The 18156-nt window shown below is 45.5% G+C and overlaps 1 protein-coding gene across 2 annotated transcripts in view; it reads right to left on the bottom strand.

Moving 5' to 3' along the window:
• AMBRA1 (autophagy and beclin 1 regulator 1) overlaps positions 1 to 9215 on the bottom strand; it is a 118438-nt gene extending 109223 nt beyond the window's left edge. For both annotated transcript variants that reach the window (XM_035327768.1, XM_035327769.1), the window contains exons 1-6: positions 8960 to 9215; positions 8646 to 8704; positions 7729 to 7912; positions 6930 to 7102; positions 6080 to 6146; positions 4025 to 5484 (exon numbers count right to left, since the gene is read on the bottom strand). In XM_035327768.1, the coding sequence (XP_035183659.1) occupies positions 4025 to 5484; positions 6080 to 6146; positions 6930 to 7102; positions 7729 to 7912; positions 8646 to 8704; positions 8960 to 9094 (2078 nt within the window). In that variant the 5' untranslated portion in view covers positions 9095 to 9215. The remainder of the gene's footprint in view (positions 1 to 4024; positions 5485 to 6079; positions 6147 to 6929; positions 7103 to 7728; positions 7913 to 8645; positions 8705 to 8959) is intronic.
• Positions 9216 to 18156: the final 8941 nt, after the last annotated feature.

Below are 18156 nucleotides of genomic sequence, written 5' to 3'. Positions count from 1 at the left end.
GCAAGAATAAGGACAACAAAACACCTTTCCTCATGAAACACAGGCTTCTTTCAGACCTGCCTGGCAATAGGACAGGCCTCACCTTTCATTTACAGTAATCCGTTTAAATTTCTAATCAAAATAAACAGGTAAACAACAGAGATTTCCCCCTTAGCACAATACGAGCAGCAACAGCTTGAGTGCATAGAGGACAAGTTTCAGCTTGTGTATTTCTTTTCCCTCTGTTTCATAGGATGAGGTTTGAGTTATGTGAACAGGGACACAGGTGGCACCACTCCCGCCTTGCATCCTCCCTGCTTGAAAGATTATGGCCTGGTGTATCATGTCAGAACGCAAAAACAACAGAAGACTTAAAACCAGGTGTTTTTTTGTTTGTTTGTTGGTGTAACAACTCACTAGTCAGCTCACTAGATCACTGGTATCGTAATGGAATGGCCAGAGAGGTGGCATTTGAAGATGTGGATCAGGTTTATCAGACAGCACGGTACTGTACCTCTCTCATTAGCTAAGGAGCTGAAATAGATGTCAGGAAGGACCGCCACGAGGCTTTTATATTTTATACATCATTTCCTTAAGAAGGTGACACCAGCTACTCACAAGCAAGCAGCTGACTAGGATTCTCTTTCATCCCCTGTTCAACTTTTTATTATAAACCTGAATTGGCCAATGCAGCAACAATGGCTTAAAGTACTTACAGGATCTTTTCCCTCACTGAGATTACGGTATTAACACAATGCTTTCTCCACACATTTTTTTAATTAAAAAGTTATATAAAAATTAAACTAGCTAACATCTGTTGCTCAATTATCTTTGCTTCATCCAGATCTTGCCAATTGCTCCTATCACCAATTTCATGCAGCACATTTCACATGCCCACTTCAGGGATTTCTCGGGCTCTTTTTGCTTTGATGTTAGAAGTGAGGCAAAAAAATCAATCCACAGGGGAAAAAACCCTACATTAATGAGATCAGCCTGGAGAACCTCAGAAAAACTGAAGCTCAATCTCAGCAACTTCTGCTTAAGGTAGACCATGACCTTCCCCCACTTCATACATCCCTGACACAGCTTCAAGCTCCTCACTTCTGTGCTGCTTTCATGCCAAGCTGAGTATGACAAGGCTGCTGTACCACTGAGGCTCTCAGTGACACATTCCACCTATTAGAGGTGCCAGAGCTGTTAGTCAGGAATAGCTTCATTACATGCTTATTGGTGCCTCCATGATTAGCTCAAGATAATTAATCCAGTACCATAAGAAAGAGCAGAATTCTCTCTACCCAGATGGTGTAACTGCATCAACAGAACTCAAAGAGGAACAACCTTCATTAAGCTACCTATTAACTTAATTGACCCTCTACGGCAATGTCTTCTCAGCAAGACACTTCTCAGCCAGGCAAGCCAGGTCAAGAAATGGATCCTGCCCATGGACTGGCAAGGGGAATACACACACAGTTTCCAGATGCAATTTCTATCTTAAATTTTTCAGCTAGCCTTTGAATAAAGAACTCAATTGCCCAACGAGGACATCTAATGGAGAAACAAAGAAAAACAGAAGATGCAGGTTTGGAGCAAATAGAAGTAACCCAGTGCTAAAACCTACCTAATCTGAGGCCCACAGGTACAAATTACATTGATTGAAAGTAGGTATCAGTCATCACTTGCTTCCTCAGGCTTGAAAACTCTACTCGCCTCCTCTATTTCCCCATCACTTTAAAGCTTACACATCAGGAACCTTAGTCACCATATTTGCACACGTCTAGAGCTGCAAAAATTAATACACATTTTGGATGCTGCTGTGCAGAAGGGGTTCCCGAATTGCCCATTACGGGAGCACAGTCTAGGTCTGGGATACCAGGCAGCTGGACCTGAGCATGCTTATTCTAGGGGGTAAAAATAGGTAAGTGGCTGCTTGCTGACTTGTACTGCACTGGGAGGGAAAATATAATATGGTCTGAGAAAGAGAACCTGCAGGACATCGGTATCCCACAAGCAGGGTTCCATTTAAGGGGAAGGATTTGATAAAGCTCCCCACAGGTCCACTCAGCATATTTAACAGGAAAGCAAATGAAGCTTTGCTTCAAGGAAATTGCCAAGGATTTTACTACCAGAGTGCTCCCTGCTTCCAGCTTCCTTACCTCCCTACTCTAGGTTTTGTACTATAGGGATTCCTCTGGAATTAAGCTCACTTATTGAGCTACGTGCCACAGATTCATCCATCCTTGCAAAAAAACATCTGTTTGCACAGGGAACCAGGTAGGAAACTGACCCTGCACAGATGCTACAACCACAGAGGAGACAGCAGCAACCAGCATCTGCAAAGTGACCCAGAGATTTAGTTACAGGATTCCAACATCGAGGCCACAGCCAGCTCAGCTCCTGTATGGTGGAGTAGACCAAGTTGAATGCCTCAGAGCATTTTTGAACGGTAGCTCCTATAGAACTAGCTGGAAGATCATATCTACAGATTCCCAGATTCCATCATATCTCATTGTTCAAATATGCACCAACAGCCTGATGGTTACAATAGTTATTTGCCCCCTTTATTTCTGACACTGCAGTGACTGGCCCAGAGCACAACCAACGTAGTGGAGGTATTATGAGCACGTACAGCTATTTCAAAAGAAAAAAAGTAATGGAAGACCTACGCAAGTGCTGTATTTATAAAGCTGTATTTATCTGCTCCTTCTCACCTCTCTGCTCTTTTGTAAGGGTTTAGGGGATATCTGATATAAATTGGTGTCAGGTAAGTCTAGGCCCAAGAAAGAAGTAGTTACCATGTAATCAGCTTGAGACTCTCATTAAGGCAGGCTGTAAAAAAAAAACAAAACTGGGGCAAGGATTTAGAAGCAAGTGAATCATTTCATGACTATCGCCACTTATTTGCTATGCAACTACAGCAAAAGAAAGGCAGCCACTGTTCCGGTCTGAGTATAAGCAGCTTATCTGCAGGAAGAAGGAAAGAATTCCCTTTCCTCAGGCACTTCTGTGTACAAAGCCTCATCAGTCAGTTACATTTGCATCAAACCTGGAAACTTTGCTTTCCTAAAGCACAAAGCATCCATTTCCAAGAAACACCAGGACTGGACCTTTCCTTTGACAAGCATGCAAATCATTTGACCAAGAGGATGTCAAACCAAAAGCAGTGAGGAAACCCTATCCAAAGCATGCACATAGCTCAATCATTGGTACAAGCCAGCGGAGAGACTTCCACACAAAGCACAAGTCCTTCCTGGTGCAAGCCTGATTTGGCTTGCTCTAGTTGCCTGCAACATATCTGACACCTAAGAAGTACTTCAAAAAAAAAGAATCCCCTTGCTAAAAAGGAATATAGCAGACCCTAAAGCATTCAGTGATCAGCAGGGTTCTAAACAGCCCATCCATTCAGGAGAACAAGAGCCACTTTTAAAACCTACCTCTTTGTAAAGGGCAAGCAAAAGCACATGGGTTTGATCAAACACTCACAGCCAATATATATTCCAACCCTCTGACACAGAGCTTTAGCTATTTTCACTCTACATGGCAACACCAAGGAAATTATTAACCCTTCCAACTTAGCAACTACAACCTCAACAGGAGAGGGCACTCAAGAAAGTAGTTATCTCCTGCTCAATTTCCCACGCCTAACCTGGGCAGATTTTCCGTGTACACTGTGCATATGCTATGGGGTACAAAGTACAGCACAGTACATCCTGTGTTCCCACCCCCTCTACATGATCTGAGGAACACCAGTAGCATAGTTCACCCCAGAGCTCTGCTACTAGAGCCTGTCCTTCTGCCTGTTTGTACTATCATCCTCCTTTCCCATTAAGAGGTCTGGTCTCTGCCCTTACAACCTTCAGAACACATCTGCAGAATGACAATGGCATCTATAAAAGACATCAATGCAGTGTCTCTATTTTCATCCACACAAGCAGCACATGAACACATGACAATAGGTTTTTAACTCTGAAAATACTGAAAAAACTCAGACCAGATGGGAAAGGTTTAAGAAAAAAAACAGAGGAGGAAGGCAGAGCATGTATCTTACCTCCTGAGTGAATCCTCCTCTGAGCTTTCCTCAGGCATTTCCTGGTTTAAGGCCTCCTGTGATACATTCCCAGGTCTGCTTGAAGCCGACTGGCTGTAAACTCTTTCCCAGTGCCCCGTCTCCTGGTTAAAGACCACTCCCACGGTCCTCTCCTCCTGCGGGGTGGAAGAGCTGCCCAGCTGCAGCCTGCTAGAGGCAGGAGCTCTGCCCTCGGTTCTCTCTGCAGGCTGCACCTGGCTGGTATTTGGAGGCACACCCTCAAACGTGCTTTGGACCTGCCCTGGCGTATAGCTAGGCGTGCTTCTTTCCCAGCGCAGCGTGTCATTGTTAAAGGTCAGCAGGTTATGACAAGCGCGACAGCGGTTCAGGTGACCCCGGGACAAATTGGAATTGTTTTCACTGCTGTGCGGAGTCTGCTGATGGGAGGGACCAGGCCGATCAGGCTCAATGTTGTTGTTGAGCATTTCTTGAGCCTGTTGCGACTGGCTGGGCTCCCCACCAATCCCCTGATCTAACTCCTGAAGCCGGTCATATTCCAGGAAGAATCGCCTCAAATCACACTGGAGCTCATTACGGATGCTGGCCGGGTTGCTCGGGCCAGCGGTACTACCGCTGTCCGCCTCGGCCCCGGGGGCTAGGAAGCCTCTCCCTTCTGTTGCGGAGGTATAGACCGATGCCTGGGAACCTCCCTCCTGCTGCCTCAGCACCGACAGCAAGCTCACGGAGGAGGCACTGGTCCTAGGGGGAGGCATGGCTTCCAGCTCCGACCGGGAGCTCATGTTCAGCACTGTCCTGGACCAGTCAGACCCACCTAAGCCCGAAGCCATCTCTCTCGCAGACTGTTGGTAGCGGGACTGGTGGCCTGCCAAAGGCCCGCTCAGGGACCGCCGCGTGGGGCCCAGGCTAAGGTTGCGCAGGGTGTTGCCAGCAGTGCTGCTCTGAACTGTGCTGAAAGCAGAGGGCCTGTTAAGTATCCCCTGCTCCTCCTGTGCTACAGATGCCTGCTCTGGGGGTTGGTAAGGCTCTGTCTGCACAGAGGAGAAGGACGTGCCAGTGGCACCAGAAGACGTGGAGGGTGCATTTTCCTGGTGTGGGAAGAGAGAAGATGGAAGTCTTGCACTAGAGCATCGGCTGCAAAGGCACAACATCCCCAGGTGCTGGCAGCACTCTGCTGTGGGGTAGCTGACACGCTCCCGGAGCCTGTTATAGACAGATGCCCTTGTGTTCTCACTGGCTGGAGGTGGAGGTGGTGGTGGTGGTGGCGGTGGAGGGGATGGGGTAGCAGAGTCTTGAACACTGTTTTGCTCTCCCACCTGTATGCCGGAGGAGCGGGAGGACAACATATGCAGGAAGTTGTGGAGGAGAGGCGTGCGCCTCACAGGCTGAGAGGGAAGGATAGCGCGCTGGCGATAATGCGGCATCTCTGTACTGTCCACAGAGATTTCCACTTCCTCGTCACTCTGCAGAAAGAAATGATCTAAGTTCAGTCGCCTCACAGCAAAATCCTACGCTTCCAGATAAAATGAAGAAAGCCACTAGCACTAGCATCCCAGACAGATGAAAGGATGCGATAAGCCTCTTCCTAGAGAGGGAAAAAATGGCCCAGCCTTGAGTTGCAGGAAGCCAACTCTTTACTTCAAAGGACCTCATTTTTGGATTCAGACCACCTCTTCCTCCAGCCCAGTGAGCTTCAACACCACTCTGTTCATACCAACAGAAGCAGTAGCATCTGAGGGTCAGCAGCTGTGGGGAGCACCGCTAATAGGTCATGGAGCTTCAAATCCAGCAGGATATCACAAAACAATGGAAAGAGCTGGGGCATCGAGACATCTGTCCCACCACTAATGATACAGTGAGGGCAAAACGAGCACACTTAAGAGAGTTCTTTAACAGCCCTGCATATTACGTGAGAACATCACTGTTCCAACTTAATTGGGCACAGAATTCAGCTTGGAAAGACTGCAGGTTTTCAGAAAAGCATAAGGCTGCTTAGGAAGAGACCAGGGTTAATACATAAAGCACCTTGTAATTAGCCAGTCAATACAGTACCCTTACCTGCTGGTTGGAAGGGTTAACAATTGCTGTGAGCAAGTAGTGTCCCAAGGGATCAAACCGTACTAACCTAAAACAAAAGCAGAGCCAGAGTATCAATCATCAGTTCACATTCCACACTGACACAGGAAACTAGACACAGCACGAAAGAAAATCCCACACTAAATATCTGCAATGTTACTACATTACCTACCATCTTGGCTTCTGAAGAATGTCAAAAAAGCTTATGGATTAAGAAGAAAACATACTTATTTAGCTGAAGACTGCAGCTATTTTTTAGTCCACAGCAACTCTATACAGAAGTTAAAAGCTGGCAGTAAGCACTGCCGTATCAGTAGAAACAGCCAGGGAGTTTTAGGGAAGATGTACATATATATTACACTCTGGAATTTGGTACAAAGGGAGAGATTAACTCCTCTTGAATGTTACTTCATCATCTTAAACTGCTCAAAGGACGGCATCAAGTTTCCAGCAGTAGTTTCCTCTGTAACCACACAGAAATAGCAGTTCAGCACTCTCTTCCAGCTGCTTCTGGGTTCTCTCATCCTTATGGTTGACAAGTTTAACTACTAAGTTTACAAATGAAAATGGAGTAGATCCTGAAGGCATTTGTAGGACACATGGCTGATTACAAATACCAACATCCAAACCAATACATTATTTCCAATTGCTTTTTTTCCCCCTTTTCACAGGGCTCTTTTTTTCCAACCAGATGGGTCAAGTAGTTGCCAACAATGCTTCTCTCCTCTGCCTCAGCACAGAGGGTGCAGCATCCCAGAGGAAAAACCCAAATTCCCCAAACCTGACCATTTTTCCAGACAAGTGCTCTCTTCCTCTGGAAACAGGAACTCACCGGACCCGCTCCATTTCGCTGGCTGTTTTCACCACTGCAAAAGGCTCCCGACGGCTCCAGTCCCAGAAATGTATCTCGTTGGCAGTTGCAATCAGCAAGAGCTGAGCCGTAGGATGGAAAGCAAGCGATGCAATGGCGTTGTTGCTATCTGTGAACCAGCTCTCACTTCCACCCTGAGTGAGGAGTCAAGAATCACAAGCAGTTCATCATACAATTTAAGATCATTAGGTTTACATGTACATGCCCCCTCTGAGACACTGCCTACAGCACTGAAGTGACATGCTTTCAACAACAGCTGCTCTCATACGAGACCATATCCAGAACACAGTACTACCTGCAACAATGACCAAAGATGTACTTTTACATGTGTGTCTCAAACAGCCTGTACAAATGCTGCCTATCAAAGTGACCAGGTAAGCATCCTTATATTGTCTCTGGGCCAATCACCAGGCTAGGTAGAACTGGTAAGGCAGCAGCTTTTCTAATTAGGAGTTCAAATTTGCCGAAGGTAATGAAAAATAGCAAGTCTTTCACATAAGCTAAACACACATCTTGCATAAAGTTCTCCAGCATTATCTGTACCGCTCGTATCAGGGCTAAGGAGCACGACCTACCTGGCCAGACTGAATGAAGAATCTGTCATCTCCTCTCTAGACAAAGGAGGATGGCTACAGTCTGCTCTATTCTATGCAAAACTTCCAAACATCTTTCTTATCAGGCAACATTTGGCAAACAAATTCGGACAAAAAAGGTCACACCCACCAAATACAAAAGCATATGTTTTTCAGGAAAGACTTACATGTAAATCCCAAATTCTAACCTCCCCATCTAGGCATCCTGAAGCAATGAGGCCTGGGATGGTGGGATGGAAGGTCACGCACCAGGGAGTGCGGCGATGTCCAACCAAGGAATGAACACACTTGCCCGTTTTCACCTCCGTGATGTAGATGTTGTGGTTCACGTGTGTGGAAGCCATTAGGGTTCTAGGGATGCAGAAGGCAGGACAAGCATTAGCACGAGAAGAGTACAGCAAACCAGACTGCGGTTAGCTTCATCTCAGCAGGGTCTTTTTGCACCTAACCCAGCAGCAGTCCCACTCACATAGCCCCACACTCAAAGGATAAGAGGCTGCTCTACCACCAATGACCAGAAGGGTTCTTGTGGCCAGATTTCAGGGTCCATGCAAGCAAGAGCTCATCAGATCTGCAGGCACAAACTTGACCTTGAAAGTCAGAGTCATCATGCAGCTCAGAAAAAACTCTGAGTGTCAGTTTGGGGCAAATAAACATTCCCAGTTCTCCACACCAGATGAACCAGTCAAGTGACACAGAGATCCCACCTCCATTCCTGTTTCCAACGCACGCAGCATTCTGCTCTGTTCTTTAGTCCTCACTAGCCCAAGGGGTGCACCCCATCACTTAGAATGGGATACTAAAACACCCTTTAGCCCCTCAAGTTTCTCATGAAATCCCATGGTGGCCACACAGACCCTTCTTCCTTAGAACTGTGCATCACTTGGGTACCCCAGAAATTAAACACCAGCTACGCCTGAAGCTGTAAGATTAGGAAGGTGTGCATATTCCATCCATGCACACCAGGAACCAGGAGTTTCACTTGGCCGTTCAGGACTGAACAACTCGACAGGCACAAGCCTCCTTCACTTTTTTTAAGCGTAAGGAGACTGCTGAAACAGGGAACGAACTAGGAGTTAATTACCTGTCTGGACTAAACGCCAGCAAGAAGGTGGAGCGTGGACTGTCTGGCAACTCAACTTTCTGAAAAAGCCAACAAAGCAGGAAGTGTTGCAAGTGTCACATGATCGTACTTTAACTGTAAGCCACACGGACAGTAAGGGGAACCCGCTGCAGGAACATATATCTATTATCACATCGCTGCAGGAACTGAACAGAGCCAGAGAGCATATCAAGTGTAACACATCAAATGTACTGTCACGAGAATTTGTCTTCAAATCCCTGCCTCCCGTCCCCTACTCCAACGCCAACCAGTGCGCCTCCGTTCTGCGGCCTTACCTTGCCCTCCCATTTCATCCACCGAGTTTTATCCTCCACCAGCTCCTGCAGGAGCCGCTGAGCACCCAGCGCTTGGGTGCCCCGCTCCCTACCCCACAGGATGCGGACCGCATTCTTCTCCGGTACAAACTTCATGGCTCTCAGCAGCCAACGTTACGCCAACCAGCGGGAGAAGACACCAGCAGGTTCCAGATGACAACCAGCACCGAGCTACAGACAGGCTATCCGCATGTCAACTGTTTATCTTCATGGAAACCTAGACAGAGAAGAGAACGATAAGAAAGGCAGCTTTTACCTGGGTGAAGGAAGAACTTTAAATCCCAACACAACAGATTTAAGGGGAGCATCTACCCTCTCCCCCACCTTTGCTGCCTTTTTCCGTTACCAAGGCCCAGTTTTGACAGTTCTGCGACCAAAGATTACTTTAAAAGGTTTTTGAAAGCATCCAGCCCTTTCCACGTACAGATATTGCAGACATACCACATCTAAAGAAAAATAAAAATTGGACTGGAAACTTACACCCTTCCCTCCATCTCTTGCTGTACATAATAAAGGGAAAAAGAAATCTATGAAGTGACACACTTTACACCTTAAAGATTTAGCTCCTATCTGGGAAGGCTGACAGATAGCTAGAGGAATAGCATTAAAATTGACAATAATAACAGAAGTCTCGGCAAAATTGTGCAGATTTCAGTAACGATTTCAGTAAGCATGGCAGAAGTTAGACAACCGACACACCTCAAGTCCTAATTATTTCCAATTCTATCCCAACAGTTCAGTGTGTGAAAACAAGCACTTAGCAGACCAAAACCTTTCACTGAAGGCCGCAGTGGCATATTGGGTAACTCCACCACGATGGCTCATTTTGCCTGTCTGCAAATCATCTTCCCATCTCAGAACAACAGTTCCCCAAAGTAATACACAATGGCAAAGATTGACGCTTTTAGCGTTTTTTGGGCTGCTATGGGAAAGCATTAGTAATACCTGTTGGTTGTTGTTTTGGTTGGTTGGTTTTTAGAAAAAAGAAGTTAGGTTTTTGACAGAACAAAACAGAGCAACCACATTACATAGCTTTTAAAGAGTCTCCTGCACTGGGGCTCGTTACCAAAAGCTTTCCCCAAAGAAGATTTTTTTTAGAATAGACAAAACAAGGAACGCTGCTGCAATGCTACTACCTTTTGATCCCACCAGAGCACGCATACTACTCTGCCATCTCTTTTCCACGTAAAGATCTAAAGATAAATCCTCCCCGGTTCATGTCACATGAAAACCACCAATACTCTATCACAAAGGAAGTGGCAACTTAAAAAAAAAAAAAACAGGCAAAAACACACAGGAAAAAAGGTTCACGTATGCAAGAAGAGATAATTGTTAAATGACGGAATTCAGAGCGGTCATTAGCAAGCCTTCCTTTCCTCCCACTCTCCCTAAAAAAACCCTTCTGAGTAGATGATTCAAGGCAGCTGCTGCGTACTGGGAGGAGCTGTCTGAAGAGATAAGCCAGGAAAATGAGTTCCAATAAAGCAGACCAGCTTTCATTTGTAGAAGTACAATAAAGGGTACTAAAGTAAAGTGAGGAACAAGTAAACGCATCAACCTTTCGAGAAGTGAAATTCACCACAGAAATTCAAGCTGGCTGGAACTTTCCTGATGCTTAATGTGAACAGCATGGGGATCATCTATTCCAGCGAAGCTAAACTACCCAATATAAAATAAGCCTTCTTTTGAGAATCTGTGAAAGTCAGCCAAGCATTAGGTAGGAATTACTCTACAAAATAAAAGCCTTGCTGGAAAGCGATAGAAATACCGAAGTTGTCATACCGCAAGAGTTCACAGAAGCAACTGTACAGATGAAAAGAGCCCAAACCCCAAATGCCAGAATGCTACAAAAAGGCTAACTAGAGTAGACACAGCCAAAAGCGCTGTATAGCACATGAATCACTAAGTGAAAATCTTTCTTCACTAAACACTAATAAACCCTAATCTGGATTCTGCAAGCGAGGCCAGTCACCCACATTCAGAAGTGAACGGGGTCAGAGTGGAGGAAGCGCGGCAGGGAAGGACAGGTCAAGAACAACACTGGCAATAAAAAGCCTGTTTTATGGGAGCAGACTGTAAGTCTAGTTTTGCCTAGGAAAATTAAGAAAACCGCAGCTGACTAGTCTTTATGGGTGCTTTCAAGGGGTAAGTACGATGTCAGTGCAGGAATAAATGTGTAAACCAAACACAAAAGGGAGACCAGACTTGCAGCTGGACCAAGCTGGAAGTCCAAGACCTCAACAACCAAGCTTCAGAGTAGCCTTCCAATAGGTGTAAAGGACAAACAATCTGAATAACTTAATAGCAGCTGATAATTTACAAGCAGGATAACCCAATTACTCATGAGAAAGTACAAGCTCCAACAGCTTGGGAACATTTCAGTCCTATAAGGACTGAGATTACATGAAGTACAATAGCAACAAGGAAACCAAGATGTTTATCAAGCATCTTGATGTTTGTTTATGCCATGAGTAAGTTTACATACTGCAAAATAAACAGATAACACCTACAAATGCATTTAGGGAGCTCCCTGTATTCACCTTACTGTAAAGATTAAGTCACCTTCCCAGCATAAAAGCAAGTACCTACCTTAAAACAACTTATCTAAATCTTCACAGACGCGTACTAATTTTTTGAACTAATTCGGATATAACAAACACTTCATACATGAGCCTCCTGAGCATGTCCAAACTTGCTACTTTTCCCTCAGGGACCGTCCCTCATTTTCCGGCTGCTTTGAACTGACTCACCTCTTTATTTTGTTTTCTTTCCAAGTGATTTAAAGCCCCAGACTTAAAGCTTATGCTACCTGCTCAACATCTTTAAAAACTGGGATCTCGTCAGAAAGAGCTGAGTGCATCTTTCCTGAGGAGAGCTGGCACTTCAGAGTCACCATTGGTCCCTCTGGGGACCAAGCTTTATACGTGCTTCAGAAGTTAAATCGCTTACCTGAATTAGCCCGAACACAGTAACTGCTCTCCACTGCTTGGCGACACGCTCTGCAACACTTTGGATTGGCAAGGAAAAAGAAAATCCGAGCCTTTAAATGGAGAAAGAGATGCAGCATAGATATGGGCGTTATCTCTGCTACCTTTAGCAGGAAGACTTCAACTTTATTATTGTATCATCTGCTCAGGGCTTTGTTGTTGTTTCCATCTGTTTGTTTAGCTTTTTTGGTTTTGGTTTGCTCATTTGTGTTTGCTTGGTTTTCCCCAAGAGACAGACCCAGTTCCTCCTCTAATCTAACAGAGGCACCCATCAAATCCAAACATTTTGCTCAGGTGTAAGGAGAAAAATGACAGCGTGTCACTAAACACCATGAGAAGACAAAACACTGAAGTACCAACCACATCGATAGCTAAACAGCAGTCATCCAACTAACAAAGTTTAAAACGAGCTCCGTGGGCTTGAAAATACGACTCTGGCCTCAGCATCAAGAAAACGTGCAGCTCCTTGGACCGAACCTGCCTGGGCCAGCAGTGGAGCAGTTCAGCAGCAGCACTGCTTCTGTTACAAAAGCTGAGCTATCACAACTGATGAGCAGCCGACCACCAGAACAAGGAAATGCTTTGGGACCAGTATTTTTCTGTTGTCCTGTTTTGTGTTTTTAAACCAGGATGACCAGAAGTGGAGTCCAACGACTAGAAGATTAGGTGATGCCCTGGATGTAGGCCAGGGCTCCAGAGAAATTCCCAAAGTGGAAACTCAGAAATTTCTCTGTAATTGGTGGCTTTGTTTCCTTAACAGTTTTCTCCCTTCAGGGCATTTCAGGACAGCACACTGGGCTGTTTATAATTTTGGAAAGAGCACAGCCCAACCCCAAGCCTTTTTGCTTGCTCTGCGCCAGCTGTCCTTGAAGAAGCCTCAAGAACTCCAGGCCTCAGATCAGTGCGAGCTCAGTTGTGAACGTCACTTCTACGGATGCTGAACCTCCCCAAAACCAACGTGCTTTGAGATGTTATGTGTGTTATGCACTGGGTCAGTGTTCCACTAAGAAGATTCAGCATTTTACACAGATCCTGGTCCCACTTCTCATACACACACAGCTTTGACATTAGTAATTTTGTGGAGAATCTGGGACCACAGCTGGCTTTGGGGAAAAAGCTATTTCACATGGCCTTCAGCCCTTGACTACAGATCTCTTACCACTCCTAAGGACCTCCTGGTTTTGTGCTGAGCATGCCCCTGGGAGCCTTTCCTGACACGTGCGTAGAGGAGCAGCGGTATCTGCCCCACCAGTGGTTAAATGAAAAAAGCTGCAACTGGTAAACGCTACTTCTAACGGGAGTTCTGTCCAAAAGATACAAGTGTCCAAATAATTTCAGACTGCTTTGCTGCCTAAAGAGCTCTCAAGTGACTGACGAAGACAGAAACAACATTAAGTGAAAGATGAAAACTGGTTCTGGCTTTGCAAGCTGGGATCCATGGAGAGAATCCCCCAGAAAAGCCCAGAGAGGAGCAAGGGAGCACGTGCTGTTAGTTTCTGTCTCAAAGTCCCTTTGTCAAGTTTTAAGACTTCCAGAAGGCGTTGACTATAAAACCAATGGGATCCCCACAAGTTACGGGCCAGCGGCAGCAGTATGTAGTGTACTAATGTAAATACAATCAAACACCCTGTGGAGTGGCTTTGGTTGTATTTAACAGATATTAGTAATAACTCAACAATTCCACTACTGCACACTCAGGTGACTTCTACCAGTAACAATCTGAAGACCGTGCACACAACGGTTTTTATGGTGGTAAAGGCCAAATGCTTCACCTTCACTACCAGCCATCCTCGGAGAGGATCACTGGTTCTACAGCCAGTTCCCCTCCTATTTTACAGTTCAATTATGAGGCAGATTGCTTTATCAGGACCACAATGCCTTTAACATGCCCTAAAGAGGGAAGGAGAAGACACCACACATGCTGAAGAGAGCCTGAGACCATCTTGTCAGTATGCCTGCAAGCCTACACAGCCCCTCTCCCTTCACAGGAGCTTCACTGGAAAAGCAACAAGTCCTCGTTCTCCAAGACCCAGAGACAGGACATCTCCAAGGGAGAACTAGAAACCTAAAGCATCGTTTAGAACATGCGTAAGCAGTAACATGGCTCCCGGGACTTTCTAGTTCAGTGCCCTGTTTCTGCTCCAAGTTTCCCCCTCTGCAATAAGGGGACACTGATGCCAACATCTTCCTAAATTGCACAAAAGAAGAGGCATAGAAAGCCCCAGTAATGCTGTCCTGGGTAGAAGAGGACCTCAAGCCTACCAGCAGTTTTATTAAAATCATAGATTCAATTCATGCCACGTGCCTTGCCGTTCCCTCTAAATCTTTTCATGTCTCCACTGGAAAGACTGAGCAAAATAATAATAATAAAAAAAATTGATGTAAAACCAAAACAAAAAAGCTGATTTGCCCTCTCCACACTGGATCAGCTCAGCTAAACAAACAGGGCAAGTCAGAGAGTCCTAGTTTGGTAAGTAATCGAACTATGTAGCACTGGAATTTGAACAATGCAAAAACAACAACAAAAATCAGTAAAAAAAGGGTGACATGACTCATATCCAGAACAGTTCCACTGATCTAAACTTAGTACCTCCTGCTCTTCCAAAACTTGTCTTGTGCTCCACACGAAGCAGCCAAGCCACATGAATTTCTGAGAAAGTACCTGATCAGCTGCATTTTTACACTTTCCTCCTAATACCACAATTCGTGGTATTAACACCTTATTGAGGTATTAATACCTTAACTCCAAGTGATAACTTCCAAGTTATCTTACAGCAATATCCAAACGGACATGCACTGGAAATAAAGTGAAAGAATGAAAGAAGCAAAACTAGAGTGTGTTATATTGCTTTTTGTTTCTACTTCTGTGTCCATGATTACCCTAAAAAGCAAACAAAACCATGGGAACTTTAAATTAAGACACTGGAAATATGCAGGTTCCTGACATTAGGCTACCAAAGAGCATAAAGCCAGTCCTCAACCAACCGCCCCAAACTGTAAAAAGAAAAGAACCCGAAGAGGATAGGCAGCAAGTTTGTGATGGAGCTAGGTAACAGGGTCCAGAATTACCACCACAAAGGCACTTCCCTTGTGTGACTCTTTTTACTCTTCAAAGTTTGAAAGATACTCAGCAAAGCACTATTCAGCAAGCTGAAGTCTTCCCTTGATTAAAGGGAGAGAGATTTAGAAAGTAACTCCAAAGCACATCTTTTGCAGATGCGCTAGATACACAGCTCTACGTTGTATCTGCAACTCTAGGCATTTCCATATAAATCACAACAGGATTATGAAAGAAAAATACCTAGCATTAGTGCCTCTTGATTAAAAAATCCATTGTCGTGTTTTAAATGGAAACCACAAACAGCTCAGGAAATTTAATTAGATTACAAAGATGTCAAGAGCACATTGTCATTTCAAGATATGATATGACAACAACGTGGAGCTGACTGCCGTCAGAATCATAATTTGTCTTCCTGGTCTGGATTAAATGAGCTAGAATACCTGTACAAGAAGTACTTTTAATTGCTAGTTACGTACAGCAAAAATATCAGGAAGTGGAAGAGAAAGCTGCAGATACCAACTTCTAAAGGTCAGCAAACTGGTGGTACAGATGAGAAGGGAAGTCATAAAAAAGGTAAGCGATAAGCTGTGTCTGGCGTCTGGCAGCTTCATTTGCCAGCGATAACACGAAGCATTTCCCTGTCTGTTATTGCTATTTCCATATAAGCTTCAAGAATTCTTGAGGAGGTATTAGCTCCAGTCCACAAGCTGGGAAGAGAATAAATACAACTGCACAAAGCTGTAAGGTCTGTCAAAGAGCAGACCTGAGATCCAGGAGATTAAGAGTTTGTGTCCCAACTCCACGCTCAGCCCGTGGTATCTTTGGCAAAGTCCCACACACAATAGGAAAGGAGGGAAAGAGCAAAGAAAAATAGAGCAAAAAAAGAAAGCAGCTTAACCCCTTCAGAAAAACACTCATTTTGATAGAAGGGCAAAGAGATTCTCAATTGATGTAAATATTGAGGTTTTGAAAAGTCCCATGAAGGTTCCTCAAGCTCAAGAGCTGCAGCCAAGTGCTATCTACTGGCATCAGGCATGCAAGAGAGACTTGGGAGCACCGGCATCATGGAGTACAGTGGCTTGGGTTGGCATGGAAGGGTTTTGGGAATGGCATGAGTATCCATCCACAAGGTGAAGAGAAAGTATTTTATTTATTCAAAGCTGCACTGCCAATTCCTGACAGCCTTTCCCCTTCTCAGCCTCAGATGAAGCATGTGAGAAACGTAAGGAGGAACAAAAAAGTATCAGAAACAGGGGTCAGACACTCCTCTGAACCATTGTACACTGCTCCAGGCAGGACTTAGTGCTACATACTGCAACAGGGCTGCAGGAAGGCATTGCTCTGCCAGGACAGCCCCAGAGACCTCACTGAGAGCATCCCAAGCGGAGCTGTGCCACAGCACACAGATCAAGATGACTCTCTCTCTGCTCAGACCTGGCACCTCACCACCCTACGTGCCTTCAATCAACAGCTTACAGGAACCGAGACAACAAAGAGCTACTGGACAGCAGCTACAGCCAAAGCCCTTCACAACCCACGTTAAATCTAACAAGGACGTATGTCTTGGTTTCAGTAACTCCATCTATAGGTCTTTCACTGAGCAACTGCCATACAATTTAACAACCTTCCATGAAAACATTTCTAACGCTAATCCCCTTCCATTGCACATCACCCCACTACTCACTTCCAAAAACCACCGTTCTTTTGTGCTCAAACCATTAATAATTTGCTTCTGTCACCTTCCTTGCTAGATCCGTGCAGGACTCTTAACACAAGAGCACACAAGGTAACTATTAACATGTACTATGCCCCTTATCAGGTCTCCAACAATACAAACTCAACAGGGGAAGAAAAAAGAAAAAAAAGTACCTTAACACCATTCACCTGAACAATGTTAGTGAGCGTTAACTATATTAACACCACCAACAACGACTTTGTAGGTGTCCTGAATTCAGTCAGCTTGCTAGCCGCTGCACAAAAGATACCAAACTTATTGCCCATCAGTTTCATTAAACAAAATGAGGGTGCAGGAAGGGAGGAAATACTCAAATCCCTAACTCGTGACAAGGGGATACTAGCAGGCAGCGTCACTGCTCGCCTTCCCTACAAACGGTCACTGCAGCTGCAGAGAAGTTGAAAGCGCCGTGTGGAAAATGGAAAAGTAGAAAACAGCCGACCAAGAGTCCAGGGGGTCGGCTATGACTCAGAAAAGGGCAAAAGAAAGAAAATTAAGAAGAAACTGACAGCAAAGTAAACACTCTGCATACACTCCCCGGTAGCTAAGCCTGAGCAGGCGAGCCCAGCTATCTGGATCCAGACGCATTCTTCATTCCAAGTACTAGGAAAAAAACACAGAACTGCTCACGGGCTGCTGCCCTCGGTAACATCCCTGCCGCCGCAACGCCACAGATGAGTACCGGATACTCGCTTGCTACCTTCAAAACACAAACGGACAAAGAAACACTGACCTACAGCAACACTAACTGCGGGCTACAGGATTGGCAAGCAAGCTCTGCGGAAGGTATCTGAACACCAGAAACTGAAGCACAGCAGTGGTCCAGAAGATAAACTTGGGGAACTGCATCTGAAACTCTCTAAGTTACTCAGAAGGCATCCGAACGTGCCCGGGTTTAACTTCATCCCATGTTCTGAAAACGAACCCAGCAACAAAGTTAGGCAGCACTGTAGGGGATTGGCAGTAAGCGTGCACCACGAGAAGGTCACTGCCAGGTTCCATTTTAACATCCCCATTAGCAATCTGGAAGAGGATGGGAGTGGCAGAGGAGCCAAGCTGACATTTGCAAAGGACACCAAGCTGGGTGGAGCGGTAAACAAAGGCAAACAGAAAAACACGCTGGGCTTCATCTGAAGATCTGAAACGTTTGGCATGGAGGAGAAATGGGGTGGCACGGGGCGCTCTTCCTGAGCGCATTTAGGCAGTTAATGTGCACTCCGTACTCACACGGCTGAGAAGCAGCTTGCCCCTAGACAGAAACCCTTCCTAACCCTTACGGCAGGAGGGAACCGTAAGGGTACGCGCTGAGGGAAAGACCACAGGCAGCCGCCCACAGCAACCCCGGCGGACGCGGAGCCCCCCGGGGGCAGGACTA

The sequence above is a fragment of the Oxyura jamaicensis genome, chromosome 5 (assembly GCF_011077185.1).
Source record: "Oxyura jamaicensis isolate SHBP4307 breed ruddy duck chromosome 5, BPBGC_Ojam_1.0, whole genome shotgun sequence".
Classification (NCBI taxonomy): domain Eukaryota; kingdom Metazoa; phylum Chordata; class Aves; order Anseriformes; family Anatidae; genus Oxyura; species Oxyura jamaicensis.
The sequence above is the reverse complement of the archived record's forward strand: the minus strand, read 5'-3'. Positions and strand labels throughout refer to the sequence as shown.